The 19,884-nt window shown below is 37.1% G+C and overlaps 3 protein-coding genes across 3 annotated transcripts; all 3 read right to left on the bottom strand.

The window, feature by feature from the left end:
• Positions 1–1,032: 1,032 nt before the first annotated feature.
• LOC130729838 (pentatricopeptide repeat-containing protein At5g15010, mitochondrial) lies at positions 1,033–4,130 on the bottom strand. Its single transcript, XM_057581679.1, has one exon. It carries the CDS (start codon positions 3,765–3,767, stop codon positions 1,986–1,988), a length of 1,782 nt encoding a protein of 593 aa, XP_057437662.1. The 5' UTR covers positions 3,768–4,130; the 3' UTR covers positions 1,033–1,985.
• A 975-nt stretch (positions 4,131–5,105) lies between these two features.
• On the bottom strand, positions 5,106–11,540 carry LOC130729839 (apyrase 2-like). The gene is made up of 9 exons (XM_057581680.1): positions 10,853–11,540; positions 10,613–10,741; positions 10,096–10,152; positions 9,900–9,992; positions 6,768–6,973; positions 6,487–6,578; positions 6,056–6,273; positions 5,764–5,953; positions 5,106–5,532 (listed from the first exon to the last, which is right to left on the bottom strand). Exons 1-9 carry the CDS (start codon positions 11,162–11,164, stop codon positions 5,420–5,422), a joined length of 1,410 nt encoding a protein of 469 aa, XP_057437663.1. The 5' UTR covers positions 11,165–11,540; the 3' UTR covers positions 5,106–5,419.
• A 2,550-nt stretch (positions 11,541–14,090) lies between these two features.
• Positions 14,091–19,197, bottom strand: LOC130729836 (aquaporin SIP1-2-like). The gene is made up of 3 exons (XM_057581674.1): positions 18,641–19,197; positions 17,975–18,247; positions 14,091–14,463 (listed from the first exon to the last, which is right to left on the bottom strand). The coding sequence occupies exons 1-3, from the start codon at positions 18,953–18,955 to the stop codon at positions 14,308–14,310; spliced, it is 744 nt and encodes a 247-aa protein (XP_057437657.1). The 5' UTR covers positions 18,956–19,197; the 3' UTR covers positions 14,091–14,307.
• Positions 19,198–19,884: the final 687 nt, after the last annotated feature.

Below are 19,884 nucleotides of genomic sequence, written 5' to 3'. Positions count from 1 at the left end.
TTATTTAAAAAAGTTTAAGAAATTTACGATTAATATTTTTGTAATAATCTATTTGAAACTATTTACTGTATTATATGTATGTTGAGGAAAGCTACAAATATTCTCACAATATAATTTATAATATTAGATGACTTTTTTCTTCATAAAATTCATCTTGGATTATATAATTTTAAGATATATAAATTATATTTTAATTTTTTATTGGTAAATTGAAAAGATAAATTGTATCATCTAAGACTTCCCACACCCAATTCATATATCTCAAAGCTTTTACCACTTGAGCTATCATTCGAGGACATACAACATCATGTGATTGAGATTATTAAGAATTTAAATCCATTTTTTTTGAGATATGAAACTATACCTTATTCAGTTATTCTAGTAGACCAAACAGTTCAAGTAACAACCATCTCTTATTTGTTGCATTTTCCATTTTATTTGCTAAGATAATATTGCATGTTGCAAGTGCAACCAATCTATGAAGCTAATAATATACTAATTGAGAAGGTGACCAGAACAACATAATTTTTTTTCGGGCTTTTAATTGGAATCAATGTCATCTAATTAATCATGGAATTTTGTTAGTACAATTAATCATGAAAATAGGTTAAAAGAAAAATAGAAGTATTTGTTTAGTCTAAATTTATATTTGTAAACTTAAATGTTATTGATATTCCTATACAATATTGTGAAAATATTTAATTGTAAATATCTTAAACTTCTTGAAATAAAAAATAATAAAGGGATTTTTTTTAATTTATAATTATTTAAATATTTAAATTTATTAGTTTGGAATTAAAGAGAATATTCCGTTAACATCTTTTAACATGTAGTTAACTTGTTAGATTTAGTGGGGTGGAGTGTAGAATTTGGTTAAGAATGGGGTTGGGTGTCATTTTGACAAACCTAAAGGGAGAGGAGTGTATTTTACTCTTTTTATTTTTTTTTATGAAACTATGAACATTGCTATTTGCTACTTGATACTATTTAACATTCATAATATATAGCACTGAAAATGTGTATATATGCCCCGTAAACTAAAAACCAAAGTCAAAGAGTTTGTTTTCAACTCCATAGGGGCATACGGATACCAAGTATGACGCATATGGTTACTCTAAAATCAAATGGGGAAATACCATCTAGCACTCCTTTTGCCCATGTATTGTACAAAGAATGGCCTTCCCAAATGCATTGATAGATACTTTTCACTCAATGAAGGCCTACAAATTGACTGCATTGCTTAGGCCTCCTCAATTAAAATCATCAAAGCATGAGTAGAATCCCTATTCTACCAATTTGAAATGAAATTTTTGTTTAGCTAGGAAAAACAAAGCCAGCCGTTAAATTCAAAGCATGAGTGCATGACAGCAACGACATACAAGTCCAGCTCGTCTAAGCAGCTCCCCTCTCCCTTTAGCTTCTCTAATCCGTACAAGAATCGGTCATTTAGTGAAGCTGCCTCACATACTTCATAGGAAACTTAGGTCGAACATATTAATTTAACTCATTCTGTGCTAATTTTACTTCTGGACTAGATTCTGTGATAATAGGTCCCAGCCAGCAAGCAACTATGAATTCATTTTTCTCTGCAATTGAAGAGATCAAAACAGTTGTTCAAGTTTCTACTAGCTTCACCTGCTCGGAATTTATCCAAAGCTGGTGAACATATACAAGCACCTAAGTTTAGCTCCAGCATTACAACATTCGCCAAGGTTAACCAGTAGCAAAGGAGCAATCAATGACATTTAGATCAGTAAAGATTTCAACCCAAAGTTTCCAACTGTGTTGCAACTAACAAACCTGGTTTCCTAGCTTTAAGAATGGCACCAAGGCTCTTGAAGTCTGGATAAGTTCCAAGAAAAGAGCATGGCAAGCACCTATTTGGAGTACACAATCAAATTTGAAAAGGGTACCGAGAGTCAAGCGTATGTTCATAGTCCATAGATAAAGGAAGTGACATTGGACCTCTTGTTATATAAAAGGATTTACTGATCCCAGAAAGAAAAGCCCCGATCTCTTGTTACTCTTCTGGTCTCGGGTTCGCGAAGAAAAGCTTTTTCCTTATCAAATTTACTGGGTGTGGCCTTGACTTTCTTTTCAACAGTATCATCTTCCAATTGATTGTGTTCTAAATCTGTCACCTGGCCTTCTGTTCCCTGTCTCCCAGAAAGCCATGCCTGCAGCATCTGTTCTGTCTTTGGTTCAGGGAGGAACCCTTTCCTTTGCATCTCTATGTAATAATCGTGTGCTTCCTTCACCTTTCCATTCAGAAACAGCCCATGAATCAGTACAATATAAGAGCTGCGATCATGGCTGACTCCGTCTTCCCTCATCATATTCCATATCTTAAAGACTTCATCCAGCTTGCGCCAGCGGCAAAACTTTCTTATCAACATTATGTAAGTCTCAATAGTTGGGTAGCACCCTAGCTCTCTCATTTTGTCCAGAAGCTCAAATACTTCTTCCTCAACCCTTAATATTCGGAAGAAAGCATGAAAAGTCCGAATTGTTGGGGTTATGTTCCGCTTCATCATATCATTAAAAACTTCTTTGGCTTCATCAATTTTGCGGTTTTTGCAGAGGGGCTTGATCAGCGAGTTGTAAGTAACAACATCAGGAGTAACATTGTTTTTCTCCATTGTTTGAAGGAGATTGACAGCTTCTTTCACAAGCCTACCCTTCGCAAGAGCATGAATGACAGCATTATAAACCTTCCTATCTGGAGTAATCTTCTTGTTCTTCATCTGATCAAACAGCTGGAACACCTTGTAAAGTTTGGAAGATTTTGAATAGCAAGACATGATGCTTGCATAGGACACAACATCATGTTGGATTCCTCTCTTGCTCATCTCATGCCAAACCCTTTCTGCTTCTCGCGCGCTAACAATCAAGTTGCACCATCCATTCAGAATGATGTTAAAGCTCTTGATTTCAAGAGGGAATACATTTTTATTGCAGAAAAGTAAGTGCTCAGCATCCTGCACATTCTTGTACCGGCAAAGGGCAGAAAGAAGGCCTTGAAATTCGTCTATCCCAACTTGAAAGCCAAACCGCTTAAAAGCATAGAAAGTGTTTATAGCCCTCCCAACATCACGCACAGCACAGTATTTCCTGATCATGATCAAGAGAGTTTGCGGGGTGACAAGAGACGGACCAGTTCCACCTCCTCTCATCACCTCAATCAAGTTCCAAGCAGTATCAAACTTCCTCATTTTCCCAAGGATGGAGATCATGGAATGGTACTCACGAACCGAATGAGCATACCCCGGTTGCTTCCCAGCCCACAAGAAAAACGTGAACGCGGCTTCCCAATCGTTGCGAATTCTCGAAAGGACCTCCACAACCAGCTCTGACGACACCCTAACACAGCAAAGCTCAAGCTTATGCTTAATCTCAGATGGTCGAGAACCCGGTTCGTGCATTATATCCAAAATGGTTTTAACATCTTGGGCAAGAACAACATCCCTTATATGTAATCTAGTACCATTCTTATCATTGCCATCAACATAATCATCATCATCATCATCATCGCCATCATCGTTATCCTCATCTGATCCTAGAGCAGGGGAATCAGTTGACACCCCAAGGCTTCTGATTGAAGATGAACTTGAAAAGAGCCTCGGTAAGTAACCAAAATTTAGTGGAGGAGCTAAAGCAGTGTCAAAAACATTGGGATTAACTAAACGACGACGAAAGTGATTCGCGCCTTGTTTGGTCTGGCTGATGCGTTGCAGCACAGAAGATAGCTTAGATCGGATTCTGATCATGATTGAAGAATGTGCAAATCAATCTTTGGAAATTTGTATAGAGCGCTAAAGCAAGATGAGCCAATTTCTTGGGTTCTCAAAACTTGAGCGGAAGGTGTTTGAGAAAATGACTCAGAGAAATGCAAAGCGAATTGATTACATACTTAACTTGCACATCAAAAGCAGTGTGTGACAAGAATCGCAAGTTGTTGTTATACGGAGTGATTTGGAGAAAGTAACTTCAAATTTCGCGGGAATGGAGACAGAGAGAGAAATGACATACCAAATCCTTGTCGACGTTAACTAAAGCAAACACAATGCTACTGATTGAAGTTGGGGCGTTGGGCCATTTATAAAGCTTCCAGAGGAAAAATGTGCCTCTTGTGAAAAAATTATATAAAATTGCTACTAGCAAGCAACTCATGGTATTTAAGAGTCAAACCCACATAATTTAGCCGGTGGTTTATTCAAGTGGTACCTAGTTAAATTTCTTAGGTTCGAATCTCATGCATATAAAAATTTCTTAGGCTCAGAGAGTATAGGATTGAATGACAAAAAAAATTATTCAAATGATTATAATATATATTTATTTCATCTCATTCCATTTCACCCTTTATTTTTTATTTTTATTTTTTTTGTATTTCAGTTCACTTTCAAAAAAAAACAAAAAAAAAAACAATCGCTAAAATAAAAAAAGTTGTCACATAGAAATACTACTTAAAGAATATATCAAAATATGAATGTGTTATACATAAAATCTTTTGCACAAATTTGATTAGCGTCACTAGCCTTTATTATGCTTGGAGGGTTTGTAGGTATTGGTTTTGCATTTATGTGGTTCTGGTACAGTAAGGTGGATCTCGTAGTGTTGCTGGAAGCTAGATTTGGTCATGCTTCAATTTTATACTGTTGGCCAATGTGTATACTATGTGGATTGCAACGTCCTGATACTGATATATTGTGGTGGGCTGCGGTGTGGAATGCATGTGGTGATCATATTGCCATTACTGGTTTAAGTTTGGTGGCTTTTATTTCACTAGTTTTATTTTGATGTATTTTGACTTGTAACTGAATTCTTTCTTGTATTAAGGGTTAGTGTACCCCTTGTACCCCTTTTAATACAAAGTTTTGTCTAAAAAAAAAATGCAATTCACAAACACATTACTTTTTTAAGTACTCTTGTAGTTCGTATTTATGATAAGTGTCTTGAATTTTTTTTTTTAATAATTGTATTGTGAGAGAGATGTACCTTAGGATGAAAACGAAGAGTAACTCAAGCCTTTAGAGTTTAGACCCAAACACTGCATGTGGCATGCTAGGTTTGAGTCAAGAAGAAATGAGAAAAATTAAAGGAGTAGCTTTTGCTGCGAATGTAACCATTTAGAGACAAAAATGAAATGGTGCAAGTATCACCATTTTTGTTCCTTAGACGCACTTAATGAATCGAATGAATCAACCAGAGCCGCAAATCAGATATTTTGTGAATTACTTACATAAGAAAAATAATGAAACTATAATCTCCCCTTATTCCTGAAAAGTAGACCCCGATCCAATTTCAATATAGCCTGAAAGTAATTTCTGATTATCGATAGTATTTCACTGCAAAAATCCTTGTGATAGAACTCATACCCTGAGATTTCGGATGAGGGATCTAAGTGAAGATAACTGTTGCCTTACGAAGATGACACAGCTTCTATGGCGCTTCCTAGAGGCCATGCTGCCTCAACAAGGGCATCATCGTACTTAACTTTCTTCACCAATGTAACCTCTTGCCATGGATATATACCTGTCAACAAGTAAAAGCAATCAGTACAAAAGTAACACCATAACTAAGTGGGTAGTTAGAAATTCTTCTACAATTATTCTTAAGCCAAAATCAATTTTCGGGAGAAGCTCTGTGAGTAGCTTCTAGGTGACAAAATTGATTCTGAGAAAAGAAAGTTGAACCAAAAGTGCCAAGACTTAGTAGAAACATCATTATCATGTATAACTATTCCAACATGGGAATGAAACCTACCAAACCCATCAACAAGCAGTGTATACTGGTATACAAGATCCATGCAAATATATGGAAGGTTCCCATCTTCAATATGTGGATATGTGGATTTGGCATCCCCAAGTTTTGTTTGACAAGCTTGCTTAGCTGCATCCTCAAAATCTGCAGGACGAACTATAGCAACTGGTGCGTTTGGATCAGCAAAACCGGCCTATGAATGAAGAATGTGATTAGGATGGCAAAGCATCAGAGCACTAGAAGTAGAAGCCATCGACACTTGTTCCAAGGGAGAATAAAATGAATAAATAAATACCTCGGCAGCCCGGTCAAAGAAAAATGAGGCAACAAAAAGATTTTTCTGCCCATCCCCCCCTCCACCATTCCATATACCACCAAAAGTGCACTTCATATGTGTGCATGTTGACTCATTTACTTTGAGAGCCTTAAGGGCTATGCTTTTGCATTCGTTTAAGCTTGACCCAGAAGGGTTGGACGAAGCCTTAAATGGCTTTCCTCCATATTTGTATGTTCCTAAAAAGAATTTAAGAAAAAAAAAATCACTTGGTATCAGAATCATAAGGCTGGAAGAAAAAGTATATGGAAGGCTATATTATATTCACTTTAAAATTCAGAACTCTTTCCCTTCAACTGATGCAAGGCTTAATCCTTCAAAATAGCACCAGGCGAAAGTACAAATAAGCACCAAATAGCACTTGGCATACAGAAAGGAAAAGCTATATTTACCATCATAGCCAGATAAGATACAAGGGTTTACAGCATCACCAGAAACCTTTAACATCTCAGCACGAGCAGCTAGTAAACCATAGCGCAAGTAACTGAAAGCAAGATGTAGAAATATATTAGACACAGAAAATAATATTACAGAATATCTATCTATTATCTAACTGAACACTGACTAGTATCATGAAAATGACTACAATGTGGAAGTACTCAACTTCATGAGTTAATATTCCTAAAAGAAAAGATGACATTCATACTGGCTTATAAAGTGCAAGAAGAAAAACCTGTGAACATAGAGGTAATATTTCCTTCCCCTCAGGAACATCTCCTTGACATATGGGTCCTGTCCATCTGTTACTTTTGGAGCCTGGGCAGCCTCAGTCTCTGAGATGGCATATGCCATTTGAACAGATCCACCTCCAAGATCAACTACCCCAACTGTCTTTGAATAATCTTTTCCCAAGTTTCCCAATAGATAGTTAATTGTAACCTTCAATAAAACAAATGACAATAAGAAGGTAAGACAAACAAAACACTGCATCAGTTCTTTAGAGGAGAGATTACACGAAGTTCTTAATTCCCTTCTACTAGTAGTTCATATTGATGTCTTTAATTAACATACACTTGAACGAAACAAAGGTTTTCTTGCAGTGTGTGTGACATTAGTGGGCAAGGAGAAGCTATCCGAGCACACGTTCAGTGTATTAACTTACAGAAAATATCAGATCTGTAACTTTCTAGTGTTCCAAAATCATCCATTTTTAGATTTGAGTTCTAACGAAATTGTATTTTTCTGATACATCTAAGCATTGTTCATAAAACAATCATGTCAAAGAAAACTGTAGATGAAGGAGTTTCATTTATGCCAGGGAACCTAGAAGCTTTTTATGGTTCGCTTGATTCAACTAAAATTTATCCTGTGGAACAATTACTTATGTTTACATTAGTCAGTTCACCAATCAACTATGCTAAAAGCTTAAGCAGGTATGTGAAGAAATATAAATAATTTTATACTATATTTCTAACATGCTCCCTCTTGCAAGAGCCTATTGGGCTTGAAGCGTGGACAATGCACATGCTCACCTACTTTGTGCTGAAATACAACTCCTTATTAGAATAGTGTAGGGCAATAATAATCAAGCTCTAGACCATTTGATTATAGAGGCTCTGGTATCATGTTATGAACCAACTACCCCAAAAAACTTACATTGTTGTGTGAAGACAAGAATGATTTTATATCAAATTTCTAACAGTCAAAATGAGCCATAATTTGAACCGTGTTGACCTTTTTGCATTATGGTGGAATTATAAGCAATTTTTTGGAATCTACCAATTCGATAAAAGAATCAAGCCCCCATTTCTCATATCATTCTTTAGAGTTCAGATCCATCCATACATTAGAACTCTGATAACAATGCCCAATCCTAATTTTAAACTTTATAAATCTTATAATATTGTCCATGTCCATTACTATTAAAACTCTTATATTACTACAAATCATTATTTTAAAGCTATTACAAGAAGAAACTACAAATGTTAACCATCCTTCTCCAGCCTAGAATATTGCTGTTAAGGAACTGTTTCATTCTGATTTTGGCATGTTGCTAGAATTACGATTAGAAAGAAAAATGAAGATATGCAAACATTATATTTTTAGTAACAAATTCTGCGGATGAAGACTACATCTTTTTCTGTGAGTAAAATATCCATGTTTTTCATTCTACTAAATTACGAACTTTTATGTATTTTTGTGAATCGACATATATACAGAGAACAAATTTACCAAGACTATTTGAATGGTTAAATCATAAATCACATATTTTACATGCAAAATCTCATTTCATTATTTATATAAAATGCATTATCCTTTAGAAGTACGTCAAAATTTAAAACATATTCAACCAATTAAATAAAAAGAAGCAAAACACCTGTCAGTACAGAATTCATTATTTGGGAGCATATGCAAGAGGTACAGGGCTACAGGCATTACATTTCCCACCCCATGATACCGGGATGAAAGGCCATGTGATTATAATCCCGTAGCAATCAGAGGTTGAAGTATCATGTAAAAAGTGTAACCAAGATTTTCGCATTATTAACTATATATACCAGTAGAACTTGCAATTATGCAATATATGTACACCAACAATCTCTATGATCAGTCCTTCAACCAAGAGCAGATTCTCATGATCATGAAGCAGACTATAATAATTCAAACTTCACTAAATTGCCCCAAAATTTTAAAGAAACTAAACCCTCCACCCCCATATTTTCTACTAACTTCCCCAAGGAAATCAATAACAAAAGTAATCATAGATCAATTTAATTTTTGACACAACTAGAGATGTTAAGTTGGGGGAACCTGTCCTATGTCACTTTTATGAAATGCAGTTTCAGAAATCCAGCACATCATATGATTTGCTAGCTATGTTCTTGAAAATTTTGAAAGGCATATAGACATTATATATTAAAAGTACAGTAAAGACTAAACAATCATGGTCTCCAATTGTTGTAACTTCACACCACTATGAAATTAGCTAATTTGACATTCCTCAAACTAGAATAGCACAACTAACAAGAGAAGTACTACTAATGATCGTAACTCGGAAACTAGAATGAAATAAATCTGTGTAAGCAAGTTGGTTTTTTGTCCTGTCTTGAATGAAATAACTGTAGTAACTAGTAACTCAGAAAACAGACTAAGAAAGCTGGGTAGTAGCAAATGTAAGAATAAGGAAGTACTCCACTTATGTGTTTACAATAGTCAATTAACAATAGGCACATTTCATCTTGAGTAGTGCCAAACAGCCAGCATGATAGGACTCCACTATGAATCTAGTATGCAAGGAAAGGATCTCATAAAAGAATAAAGATAAGAAGGAGTAAGACTATAAGAACAAGCATACTACTTCGAGCTAACTCCATTTAATAGAAGATAGTTTGTTTGGCCCTATTTGCATAAGCCACCTCCACCCCCTCCCCACCAAAAGAATGGAGAAAAATAAAAACCAATGTAAAATTTCCATATTCCTTAATCACCATAGACTATCATGTTATCTAATAATGGGCAGTTTAAACAATCAGATCAGTAAGTAAAAGCTATTCTCCTTGAGTCCCTACCAATATGTATTCAGTATTCCAATCTGCATATACAGTTTTAACAATTCAATCTATGCTGGTAAAAGATTGTCAATTCTCTTCTAGTCAAGATGTATTATATACTTGATGTATTAACAGTAAAAGCATGTTTGGAACCGAGTTGTTCCGGCGTCCCAATGCGCACTACACTAATGAAGAAACTGTTATCTGTTGGTTTAGTATGAATGCACTTTCAATGGCTACGTGACGCAGCTCCAAAAAATACTAAATGACACAAATCTATAGCCACGCCTTAAAGAAAGGTTCATAAATCATACCCATTGGAAAGCACCTTCTTGTACCCCATCCAGCACAGTAACCGCATCAGCCTCGGATTTCAATGAGCTTCTTTTCTTGAGCAAATCTCTTACCTTAATTTAACCAAGTTCAAAGCAAACAAAAAGTTCAGACAAAACAAAAATAGCACATAGCTGCTAAAACCACTGAAATTGAGAAAGACGTAGCAATACTCACCGCTTGCAAAATCCTATCAGATGCATCCCCTTCCAAAGCCCTCAACCCCGCAGTTGCCTGCATTAGCACACAAATTCAATTCAATTTTCCTTCACAGAAACCCCAACATAGAAATTACGTAAATGCTAACCAATACCTTAAGGACTTCAAATATCATTTAAGATACCAAAACCAGTAAGTTTTCAAGAATATTGATTCTTTAGGTACTTATGTATTCAATACTGTGTGTGTTAGTAGTTTAAGTGTATGTTTGGATTTTTGCTGAACTCAACGCCGATTCACGTGTGAGTCAACGAGGCAAAACCTTGCTTCTCCGTTGATGCGTTAAGATGTGTGTTTTTCTGTTTGTATCACTAAGTAATTCCTTAATCGCTTTTCATCCCACAAAAACTACATTAAGTAATTTCTCCCCAAATCACTTTTTCTCCTAATATGAAAAGCTACCTTATTTTCAAATATACACAGAAAACAATACACACATACACAGACCAATGGAGAGAAAAACACAACCACATACCCCAACTCTAACTTGTGTCTTGGATCGCAATTCGCGAGGAACAACACTCTCCGCTTTATCCAAAAGTGAAACCAGAGATTCAGCTGCCTGCTGTGGATTCTGAGCGTACGCACTCAAACCCGGTTTAAGCTGCAAAACACAAACCAACACTATAAGATTCATATCTATAGCTATATGAACACAATTTTCACAAATATATGTGTAATTGTGTATGTGTGTGTATGAATAATTTGAATGTACCTGCACGAAAAGCTCGAGATCTTTGCCAATGTGAAGGAGATCTAGGTTCTGATCGAAATGGAAGACATGGACGCGGCTGCCAGAGCTGCCAGCATCGAAGATAACGGCGTAGGAGCCACCGGATTTTTTATCGGGAGAAATTTTCCGGTTGACAAGGGCGTAGTCTCCAACGGACTCCGTGGTGGAGCTCGAAGGCATCATGTAGAGGACGAAGGTGATGAGAACGAGCGGGATCGAGATCACAAGCAGAGTCCCTCGAAACCGGTAGATCTTATCGGAGAGAGACTCCTGGCGACCGGGACGCTTCAGCATTTTGCTGGACTCGAACTCCGATGCGTGTTGATCAGCGGCGTGCGACGGCGGGGAGTTGTTGCTGGTGGCCTGACCGTCGAAAAGCTCGGCGGAGGAGGGAGATCGGTATCGGATCTGACCGTTGGTGGCGGCAGCGGCGGGCGGAGCCTTCAATTGCTTGGGATCTTGTAGCGGCTCCAGCTCTATGTCTTGGGATTGTCAATCACCAACTGGTGTTTAAAACGACGACGGCGGCGGAGGATCTGTGAGTGACGGCGGCGTGGTGGTGTTCCGTCGTGTTGCGCCGATGAGGAAATGCACGTTGAGAGTGTCAGTGTGTTGTTGTTGTGTGCGGGAAAAATGGTTATATGGAGTAACTGTTAATTGTGAAGGAAGGAAAGGGAGATAGATTGATTATTACTGAGTTGGACGAACTCACCTGCCGAGTCGGAATCGGTCTCGACTCGGGGAAGAGATAAATAAAGAGTAAAATACACTCACCCCCCTCAAGGTTTGTAAGAATGACACTCCACCCCATTCTTTTTTTAAATCTACACTCCACTCCATTTTTTATAAAGGCAAAATTTAGTGACGAAAACAAATTCGTCACTAATAAAAAATAATTACTAATTAGTTAAAATTTAAATAAGTTTAATGCATATACACTATCATACATTAATTTATGAAAATAATTTTACTGAATTAAATTTAAAAAAACAATCCACTCTGTCTGTTAAGTCCACGTCCCATCTGTCTCCAAATCATATTTCTCACCACAAACGGTCACCACCAAGCCTTTGCTCCCTTTAACACGACGGCCACTGTCCCAGAATGTGAAACCCCATGGCACCACCATGCATCAAAGTTTTGTTGCGACGTGAATCGCACATTCCCAAAGCTACCTGTTCAACTACTTCTTGTGAACTTCACCCCCTTTAAGTTGCGAGCGAACGCTCTGTTGGTTTAAGATGTCGTTGGATTTTGTTAAAAGCGGTGCTCCACCGCATCGTTGGGTTCTAATAACCTCCGATCCACTTCATATTTCTTAATTTTGTTTCTCTATTTTCTTCACCCATTTGTCTTGCTTTTTGGGTATACAATCCAATTTTCAAAATTTGAGGTATAAAGAGATTATTTTGATTAAAATTGAATTATTACCAAATATGAAAACACAAGCATGTTTCCCTATGTTCGAGATATGGTTTGTAAACCGGTCGGGTGTGCTATTGCAGAATTTGCATTGTGAATTTATGGAGGAAGACCGCGATTGAGAGAATGAGGAGGACTGTGATGTTTTCATTTTTAAATTTGTTGGATTATATTGAAAATATTTTTTGAAATTATTGATTAACAATTTAAATAATAACTTATTATTAATGAAGAATATTTTTCGTCACTAAATTTGCATCTATATAAAATGGGGTGGGGTGTAGATTTTAGACAAGAATGGGGTGGAGTGTAATTCTAACAAACCTTGAGAGGGGTGAGTGTACTTTACTCATAAATAAATAAAAACGAGTCGTTCTGTTTCTGAATATTTCCGCGTAGTCGTTGTTGTCGTGTATGTATTAAGTTACGTATAATGTACGGTTTCGAGGAAAAAATGCTTGCAATTGTAAGTTACAAATAATGAACTTTCCACTTTACTTTAGGTGCGAGTTACACTTGTTATACATAGAGAAAGAACTACATCAGTGATAAACGAAAAAAAAATTAAGAAAGTGTGTTAATTGGCTAATTGGATTAATCTAATTTAATTAGAGATTTAGAGATCTTGAGTTCGGATTCAAGTTCGGTTACAAGTTCTTGAGATTGTCAAGTCAAAGTCGTGGACAGCATCATTAGACCTCGATGACCTTAGACTGGTTCGATGTGAAATGAGTGTTGGAATTTTAAGAGATTGGCTTGAATGTATGATGGAACCTTTGAGGATATCTCGGATAATGTTGTAACCTCCATTGTTTCCTAACCCCTACCACCCTCCACCGCCAATTTGCTACCCTCCACACCTTGATACCCTCCATCGCTTTTCATGGAAGATCTTGGGAAATTACTTCTTTGATTGAAGGTGTAGGTAGGGTGGCAAATTGATGTAGGTTGTTGGGTGGTTGAAGGCTTCAAAGTCAGACAATGGTGGAAACTGAGGGTGTCGGAAAACGGGGGGTGGGCATCATGGTTGGAGCAAAGGTGGTGGTGGTAGTGAGGGGTAGAGGATGTTAGGTGGCAATGTCCATGATGGAGAGTGACAACAATAGTGGTGGTGGGTGTGAGAAAGGGGTGACGGTGGGGGTGTTAAGTAGTCAGAAGTGGTGTTAGAATAGTGGGTGACGACGATAGTAGAGGGTGCAGGCAATGGTGGTGATGATGCGTGCAATATGGAGACTATAATTGAGGGTGTTGTGTGGCAATTGGGGGTGGGGGCGAGGTAAAGGGTAGTGTTGGTAGAGTGGCAGTGGTGAGGGTGGTGGAGGGTGGAAGCGACGACAATGAAGAGTATCAACGGTGATGGTAAATGAGGTTGAGTAGAGGTGTGGACAGCAAGGCAATGGTGGTGATGATTAAGGGGTGGTATGCAACAATGGAGGATGAGGACGATGAATAGTGCAACGTGGTGGTAGCGGTAGCAATGGTAGAGGTTGTTTGACAATGGTAGTGGGTGAAGGTACCAGACTACCAGACGACGACGACAATGAATGTTCTTAGGTTATTTGTTGTGCTTTTAAAATAGTGGGTGAAGGTACCAGACGACAACGACAAAGAATGTTCTCATGTTGTGCTTTTAAAATTCAACTAAAATCATTTTATAATATAAGTAAAATACTATTTTAAGTTTATTTTCGCCGAACCTTTTATTTTCAAATTTATTGAAAACCAAAAACTAAAAACTCCCAACAAACTAAACGCACTAAGTTAATTAGTTGCACCTTACTATTAAACTTGAATTGGATTATATGTGTAATCGTGGCGTGGCCTCTTCTCACGTTGAGAAAGACCACAGCTAATAAACCTCTTTATTGATCTTGTGTTGCGCCTGACTAAACATGTTCCATTATAAGCTGAAGGATTGGAGTCTCCAACAGATATAAAGGAGAAAAAACATCTTAATACACTAATATGGAGTAACAGTTGACATAAAGAAATAAATCTAGTGTTATGTTGTCTCTTCATGCTTTCTTCTGTTTTACTTCTACTGGTGGTGGGGGAAAGATAGCACGGAATAGCCAAGCAGCCAATATTGCTCCAGTGAAGGGGCAAATCCAGTATACATAGAACTGGTCCCATGTGTTGTGAATGTTGTTTAAGTATGCCCAACCAAAGGCCTGCACAGATAACACAACCCATCAGAGTTATCTATCAAAGGAATAGATGATGGATAAATCAAATTTCTGTTTTTCTCAACCAGTATAACAGAATTCTGCTGCACAATATTCAGAAAAATGGGATAACGAGGCAAATTATGCTGACAAAATATTTGAGGTATTGCGTGTTGAAAGGTTCGATATGGGTTTTGGTATGGTTCACTGGGTACGGGGTTAAGTCCTCTCTCAATGAAGAAGGGGCTGCAACTCAACTCCTAAAGAAATCCAAAAGTTGCCTTCGTGAACCAGCAAGAAATAAGGCCCAATCAAGAGCCAGGGAGCACTAATTTAAAATGACAGGAGAGTTAAGAGTACATGAATCTGACACTAGCTATCTCTCACTGTAAAAATAAACGACCAAAAATGGGATAAGTAGGCAAATTGTGCTAGCAAAAATATTCAACACAAACAACCCCATCAAGAGGAGTGCATGGATCTGGCATTAGCTATTTTCTATAATACAAACTCGTTAACTGTAAAAATGAATGAACCACTTGCAGTTACTTTGCATTACTGGTTAGTGTTCAGTCAACATATGAACAACAGCATGCATTCTAGGAAAAAGAAAAATTGGTAATGTCTTTTGCATCATTGTGACACAACCAGAACATAAAAAAGGGGACTGACCATTTCAATCACAGCAAGGTATTATAATAAACTTCAGTTACTCCAATTTACTAACTCTGTTTGTCTAATCCTTTTTTGTTGAGAACAGGAGGCAAGAGCTCCAGTATCAGGTACAGATCAACCATAACGATCATACTCAATTAAATGATATGAGCCTATGAAGTTGTAAGCAAACTGTTAATGCTGAGCAATCAATTATAAGTTATACTAAACTCAAAAAAATGTGGAGTAAGCCAGCAAAGAGTATCCATTACAGATAGCCGTTGAACTGAAGGTGATAACAATTGTTCAGACCACGATGCGTTGTGCTCAGGCCGGTAAAATAAAAGGAGGTTGATACATAGTACTAGATAGTGTTATCAAAAGCAGCAAAGCCAGTTAGATCGTTTTTAGTGTGAAATGGGCAGTGGACTTTAAACCCATGGTCTCATTCTATATCTTTCACAATTAAAGAGTGCTATTACGAATCAAAGTATAGAGGAACAGAAGGTCACATTAAAGCCAAACTGTAATGGAGGAGTAACTGCCACAAAAGTGAAGGAACTTTCACATTATCCCCGGATAAATATAAAATATTGCAATTACACAAGGTAACAAAATGAAATATGGAATGACAACACATAAGGGTGAATTGTGATCATACCACCACTAATGTATCATATCCCACCAAAACTCTACATTTAAGCATGATTGAGCAGGAGTAATTCTAGTTGGACTTGAAAATGATTTATGCAAGGCCATTAATCGTGTCATTAGATCAATGGAGCATACCCAATCTAGGAGAAGAAGGTTTCAACTGGTATGGAATGATGACATGCACAAAATGAGAAAATGGTCCAAACTTTTTATATGAAGGCTGAAGAGGATTTGATCATGGAACGAGATATCATGATGGACAATTATTTTCACAAGTTACTTGGTGAAAGAGAGGAAGAGGGATAGGATGACAAAAACCATGCCATTATTGTAGAATTGAGAAATTTGAAGTATACGAAACACTAAGATATGGACAGTGGGAAAGTGATTGGATCACGTAATACCTATTAAAATATGGACGAGCCTAGGGAGAAAGGTATAACTTGGCTTACATAGCTGTTTAACTGGATACCTAGGTCTAAGAAAATAACAAATGAATGGAGAAAAAGCACTTTGATCCATATTTATAAGAACAAGAGGTATATACATAATTGAGCTAACTACAAAGTGGTTAAAGCCATGAACAAGCTAAGACACAGTGAGAAAGAATAACTAAAATGGAGATTAAGATAAGATAATCACATTTCAGAGCACCTATTTGGCTCTGTCTAACGATGGAAGTAATAAACGCTTTAGATCTAAATAACCGATAGAAACAATTTTTTTTGATAAAACATAATGATGTCATTTGATTTATGTAGTTGATCACACCTTGTAAGAAAAGCTTATGTTGGTTTTTCAAATGTAATTAAAATCACTAAACTTTGAAGTGCTCATTTTGCAGTAACTTTGAATGAGTTTAAACTTCAAAGTAGTTGTTTTACATCTCTTCTTATGGGAGGTGGTGACAAGATCTGTTTCATGAGGACCCTGATAGTATTCTATCCTTAAATAGATATCATAGGTACGTAATTACCTATCCTAGTTAATCAACCTCTCCTTGAGAGCATGAAAATATCATGATTGGCTTGGATGTGTACAAAGTATTTAAGTATTGTACTCCAACTTTCATCTATGTAGCTAACAGAAATGTTAATAAAGGTAAACTCTAAGTCTCTAACATGACAAACAAGTAACACAAATTTCTGGATTAAGCATAAATAAGTTCATGAGTTTGCGAGAGGTTCTCGAAACACTTTTTGAAGGGTTTTCCTGTTTAGCCACTTTTTCCTGATTTCACATCCTTTCTCTGTCTCTTATTTAAGACAAATGTTCCTTCCTCTCTCTCACCACAAACACAGAAGAACCTTTTTATCATCCTTATCAACATTTTAAAGAAAATAAGTAAGAATGCCTGAATTCACAAAAAGCAGATGATTTGAACTCTCCTTACCAATAAGATCTCAGGGATACCTCAAACAAAAATTATTTTGGCCAGTGACCACTAATATTCTTCATCGTTACAGTTCTTTGGCTCATCAGACATATAATAAGTCTGTATTTGAAACAACTTGATGCAGTATTTAACATAGAGCTTATCAAAAATAAAAATTAACATAGAGTTTGATATAACTGGCATGTGGAAGAAAACAAAATTAGAGGACCAGAAGAGGAATAGAAGAGACAGCACCTCAGATTGCCATGGACTCATTTGTGATTAATTATCATAAAGAAGAAAACAATTTTAAACTCTAATATCTAAGAACCTACCAGGCTGCTCTCTGCTTCTAACAATTTCCAACAAGTGCCACTTAATTGTATAGGCAACACTTCCAACAACATAGATGAAAGAAAACAATTTATAAACTAAAATGTATTAATGAACTTGTCTTATTCCAGGAATGTTGAGAAATACAAAAGCATATGATATCAGAGAGCAAGATAAAAATTCATATCTAACAGAATAATTATTATTTTAAAGGTCAGCAGCATGAATCATGTCAGCAGCATGAATCATGGTAGACATAATAAATTACTATTATTTATTTGAATGTTGTGGTATTATCATCTATTAATATAAAATTGAAGAAAAAATTATAATACAACTACATGTGTACATCAAGTACTCAACACAGGTGCATCCAGCATAAAACACCACGCCAAAACAATTTTTATTGCATGTGTTCACTTGGATGCAAGTAACATACATTTCATACATGAAAGAATAATGATAAATACAAAAAAGAAAGAAAAGCATAGAGTAACTTACATTGGCAGGATTCATGGCTGGCCCGGTGTAAGCAGATCCAACCATGACCAAAGTGACAGTTGACATAGCCAGCAACCAAGTCTTCATCAAACCACTACGAGGTCCCTTGAGGATTATAAAGAGGACAGCAAAAGTGATCACAAATGTCAACAACCCTTCAGCCAAGGCCCCAGTATGCAAGTCCACTTTCAAAGAAGGACCCCTTATCATGTGCTTGTATTTCAATGGAATCACCTCCATAATGGCCATTGCACCACCTGCAGCACCAAGCGCCTGCAACAAACAACCATTCACCAAACAAACACCCCTTAGCCAATTCACATTGACCCACCAAAAATTTCCTCAAAAATTTCAAACTTGATGAAGGCTTGCCTACAACAAACAAGCATTCACCAAACAAACACCCCATTAGCTAATTTACATTGACCCCCCACCAAAAAAATTCCCAAAAGTTTCAAACTTCATGAATGCTTGCCTACAACATTCAAGCATTCATCAAACACCCTATTAGCTAGTTCACATTGACCCACCAAAAATTTCCCCAAAAGATTCAAACTTGATCAATCACAACAAGAAATTTCAAAAAATAAACAAAAGGGCACCCCCAAAAATGCCATATTGGACAGTGAAAGCATCAAAGCAAGCAAGGGCGTAACCAGAACGAACCTGGGCAGGAAAACGGAGAGCCATTGAGATGAGGGTATCGGAGCCGAGACCAACAGCGTAGAAGGCAGCAGTGCCAGTGGGGTTGAAGCTGGCGCCGCCAATGGCATTGCCGATAGCGGTGAAGAGGAAGACGAGGAGGAAAACAAGGGTGGTGGTAACAAGGAAGGAAGCGTAAGGGAAGCCATTGTAGGAGAGGTTTTGAAGGTCAAGGGCTCTGGTTATGGAGCGAGAAGCTATTCCAAGCGTGGAAGAGCAGAACACCCACATGAAAGTCAACACTGCATCCCCAATTGCTGACTTTATAGCACGAAGCATGTTTGCTTGTTGACCAAAGAAGCAGAAGATTGAAAAGATTGTTGACTTGAAATTCTCACTGGTGAGTCTCTCTATCTTGATGGGTTGTTATAGATGGATCATGGTGACAAGAGAGGGAGAGGGAGGAAGACAGAGAGTTCTTGGTATGAAGAAACTAAGAAAAAATAGAGCACGAGTCTTTGGTGTTGAATAGACAATGAGGAAGAGAATGCGAATGATTCACCTAGTTGATAGCTGACAGGTAGGTGTCAGCATCCACTATACAAAAAGAAAAACACAACAAAACAAAACTATTAAGTGTGTCTTTGGATTAGCGTTAGCAGAATTGGATCTGATCAGAATCGGATCTTGTCAGAATTGGATCTGGTAATGTGAGTTTATGTGACGTGATTTATGTTTGGATACATTTACCCATAATTGATTTTCGTAACTAAATTATAGTACAAATACTCAAATCGGATCAGCCAGATGGAGAAGCTACTCCAAGTCAATTCTGCCTGATCCGGATCAAACTCGTAGAATCAATTCTAAAAACTGGTTTCCAAACATCTTCAAAGCATGGAAGATCCACGTTTTGGACTCAGATCCAATTTTGTGACCCAGATCCACGTTTCAGAAAATGAACCAAACACACACTAAATACCACACATTTATAAATCATTGCCCAATCGCCATCTACCGACCAATGTGTGGTTGTTTGAAGTCCTACATGCTTAATTCTCATTAAATAAAGTTTCGGGCTCGAGTCTTTTGGATGGAAAAAACTTCGCTGGAAGAGTTAGCCCCCGCCAGATGATGTCCTCAACCCAAATGGAATTGCCTCCAAAAAAATACACTTGTATTACACCCAAAAAAAAATCATCGTCGTCCTCTTTTTAATTTTTCCAACAAAAACACCCAACAACCCTACCATTCTAACCCTTTCACCC

The sequence above is a fragment of the Lotus japonicus genome, chromosome 1 (genome assembly GCF_012489685.1).
Source record: "Lotus japonicus ecotype B-129 chromosome 1, LjGifu_v1.2".
Classification (NCBI taxonomy): Eukaryota; Viridiplantae; Streptophyta; class Magnoliopsida; order Fabales; family Fabaceae; genus Lotus; species Lotus japonicus.
This window is presented reverse-complemented; position numbering and strand designations above follow the sequence as displayed.

Excerpts from the sequence above, each read along its gene's own strand:
- LOC130729838 (XM_057581679.1), bottom strand. The coding sequence starts at position 3,767 with ATGATCAGAATCCGATCTAAGCTATCTTCTGTGCTGCAACGCATCAGC.
- LOC130729839 (XM_057581680.1), bottom strand. The coding sequence starts at position 11,164 with ATGCTGAAGCGTCCCGGTCGCCAGGAGTCTCTCTCCGATAAGATCTAC. Across the intron at positions 6,274-6,486 it reads TATCTTATCTGGCTATGATG|GAACATACAAATATGGAGGA; the intron begins GTAAATATAGCT and ends AATTCTTTTTAG. Across the intron at positions 5,533-5,763 it reads ACTGCTTGTTGATGGGTTTG|GTATATATCCATGGCAAGAG; the intron begins GTAGGTTTCATT and ends ACTTGTTGACAG.
- LOC130729836 (XM_057581674.1), bottom strand. The coding sequence starts at position 18,955 with ATGCTTCGTGCTATAAAGTCAGCAATTGGGGATGCAGTGTTGACTTTC. Across the intron at positions 18,248-18,640 it reads CTCTCCGTTTTCCTGCCCAG|GCGCTTGGTGCTGCAGGTGG; the intron begins GTTCGTTCTGGT and ends TGTTTGTTGCAG. Across the intron at positions 14,464-17,974 it reads CAGCCATGAATCCTGCCAAT|GCCTTTGGTTGGGCATACTT; the intron begins GTAAGTTACTCT and ends TTATCTGTGCAG.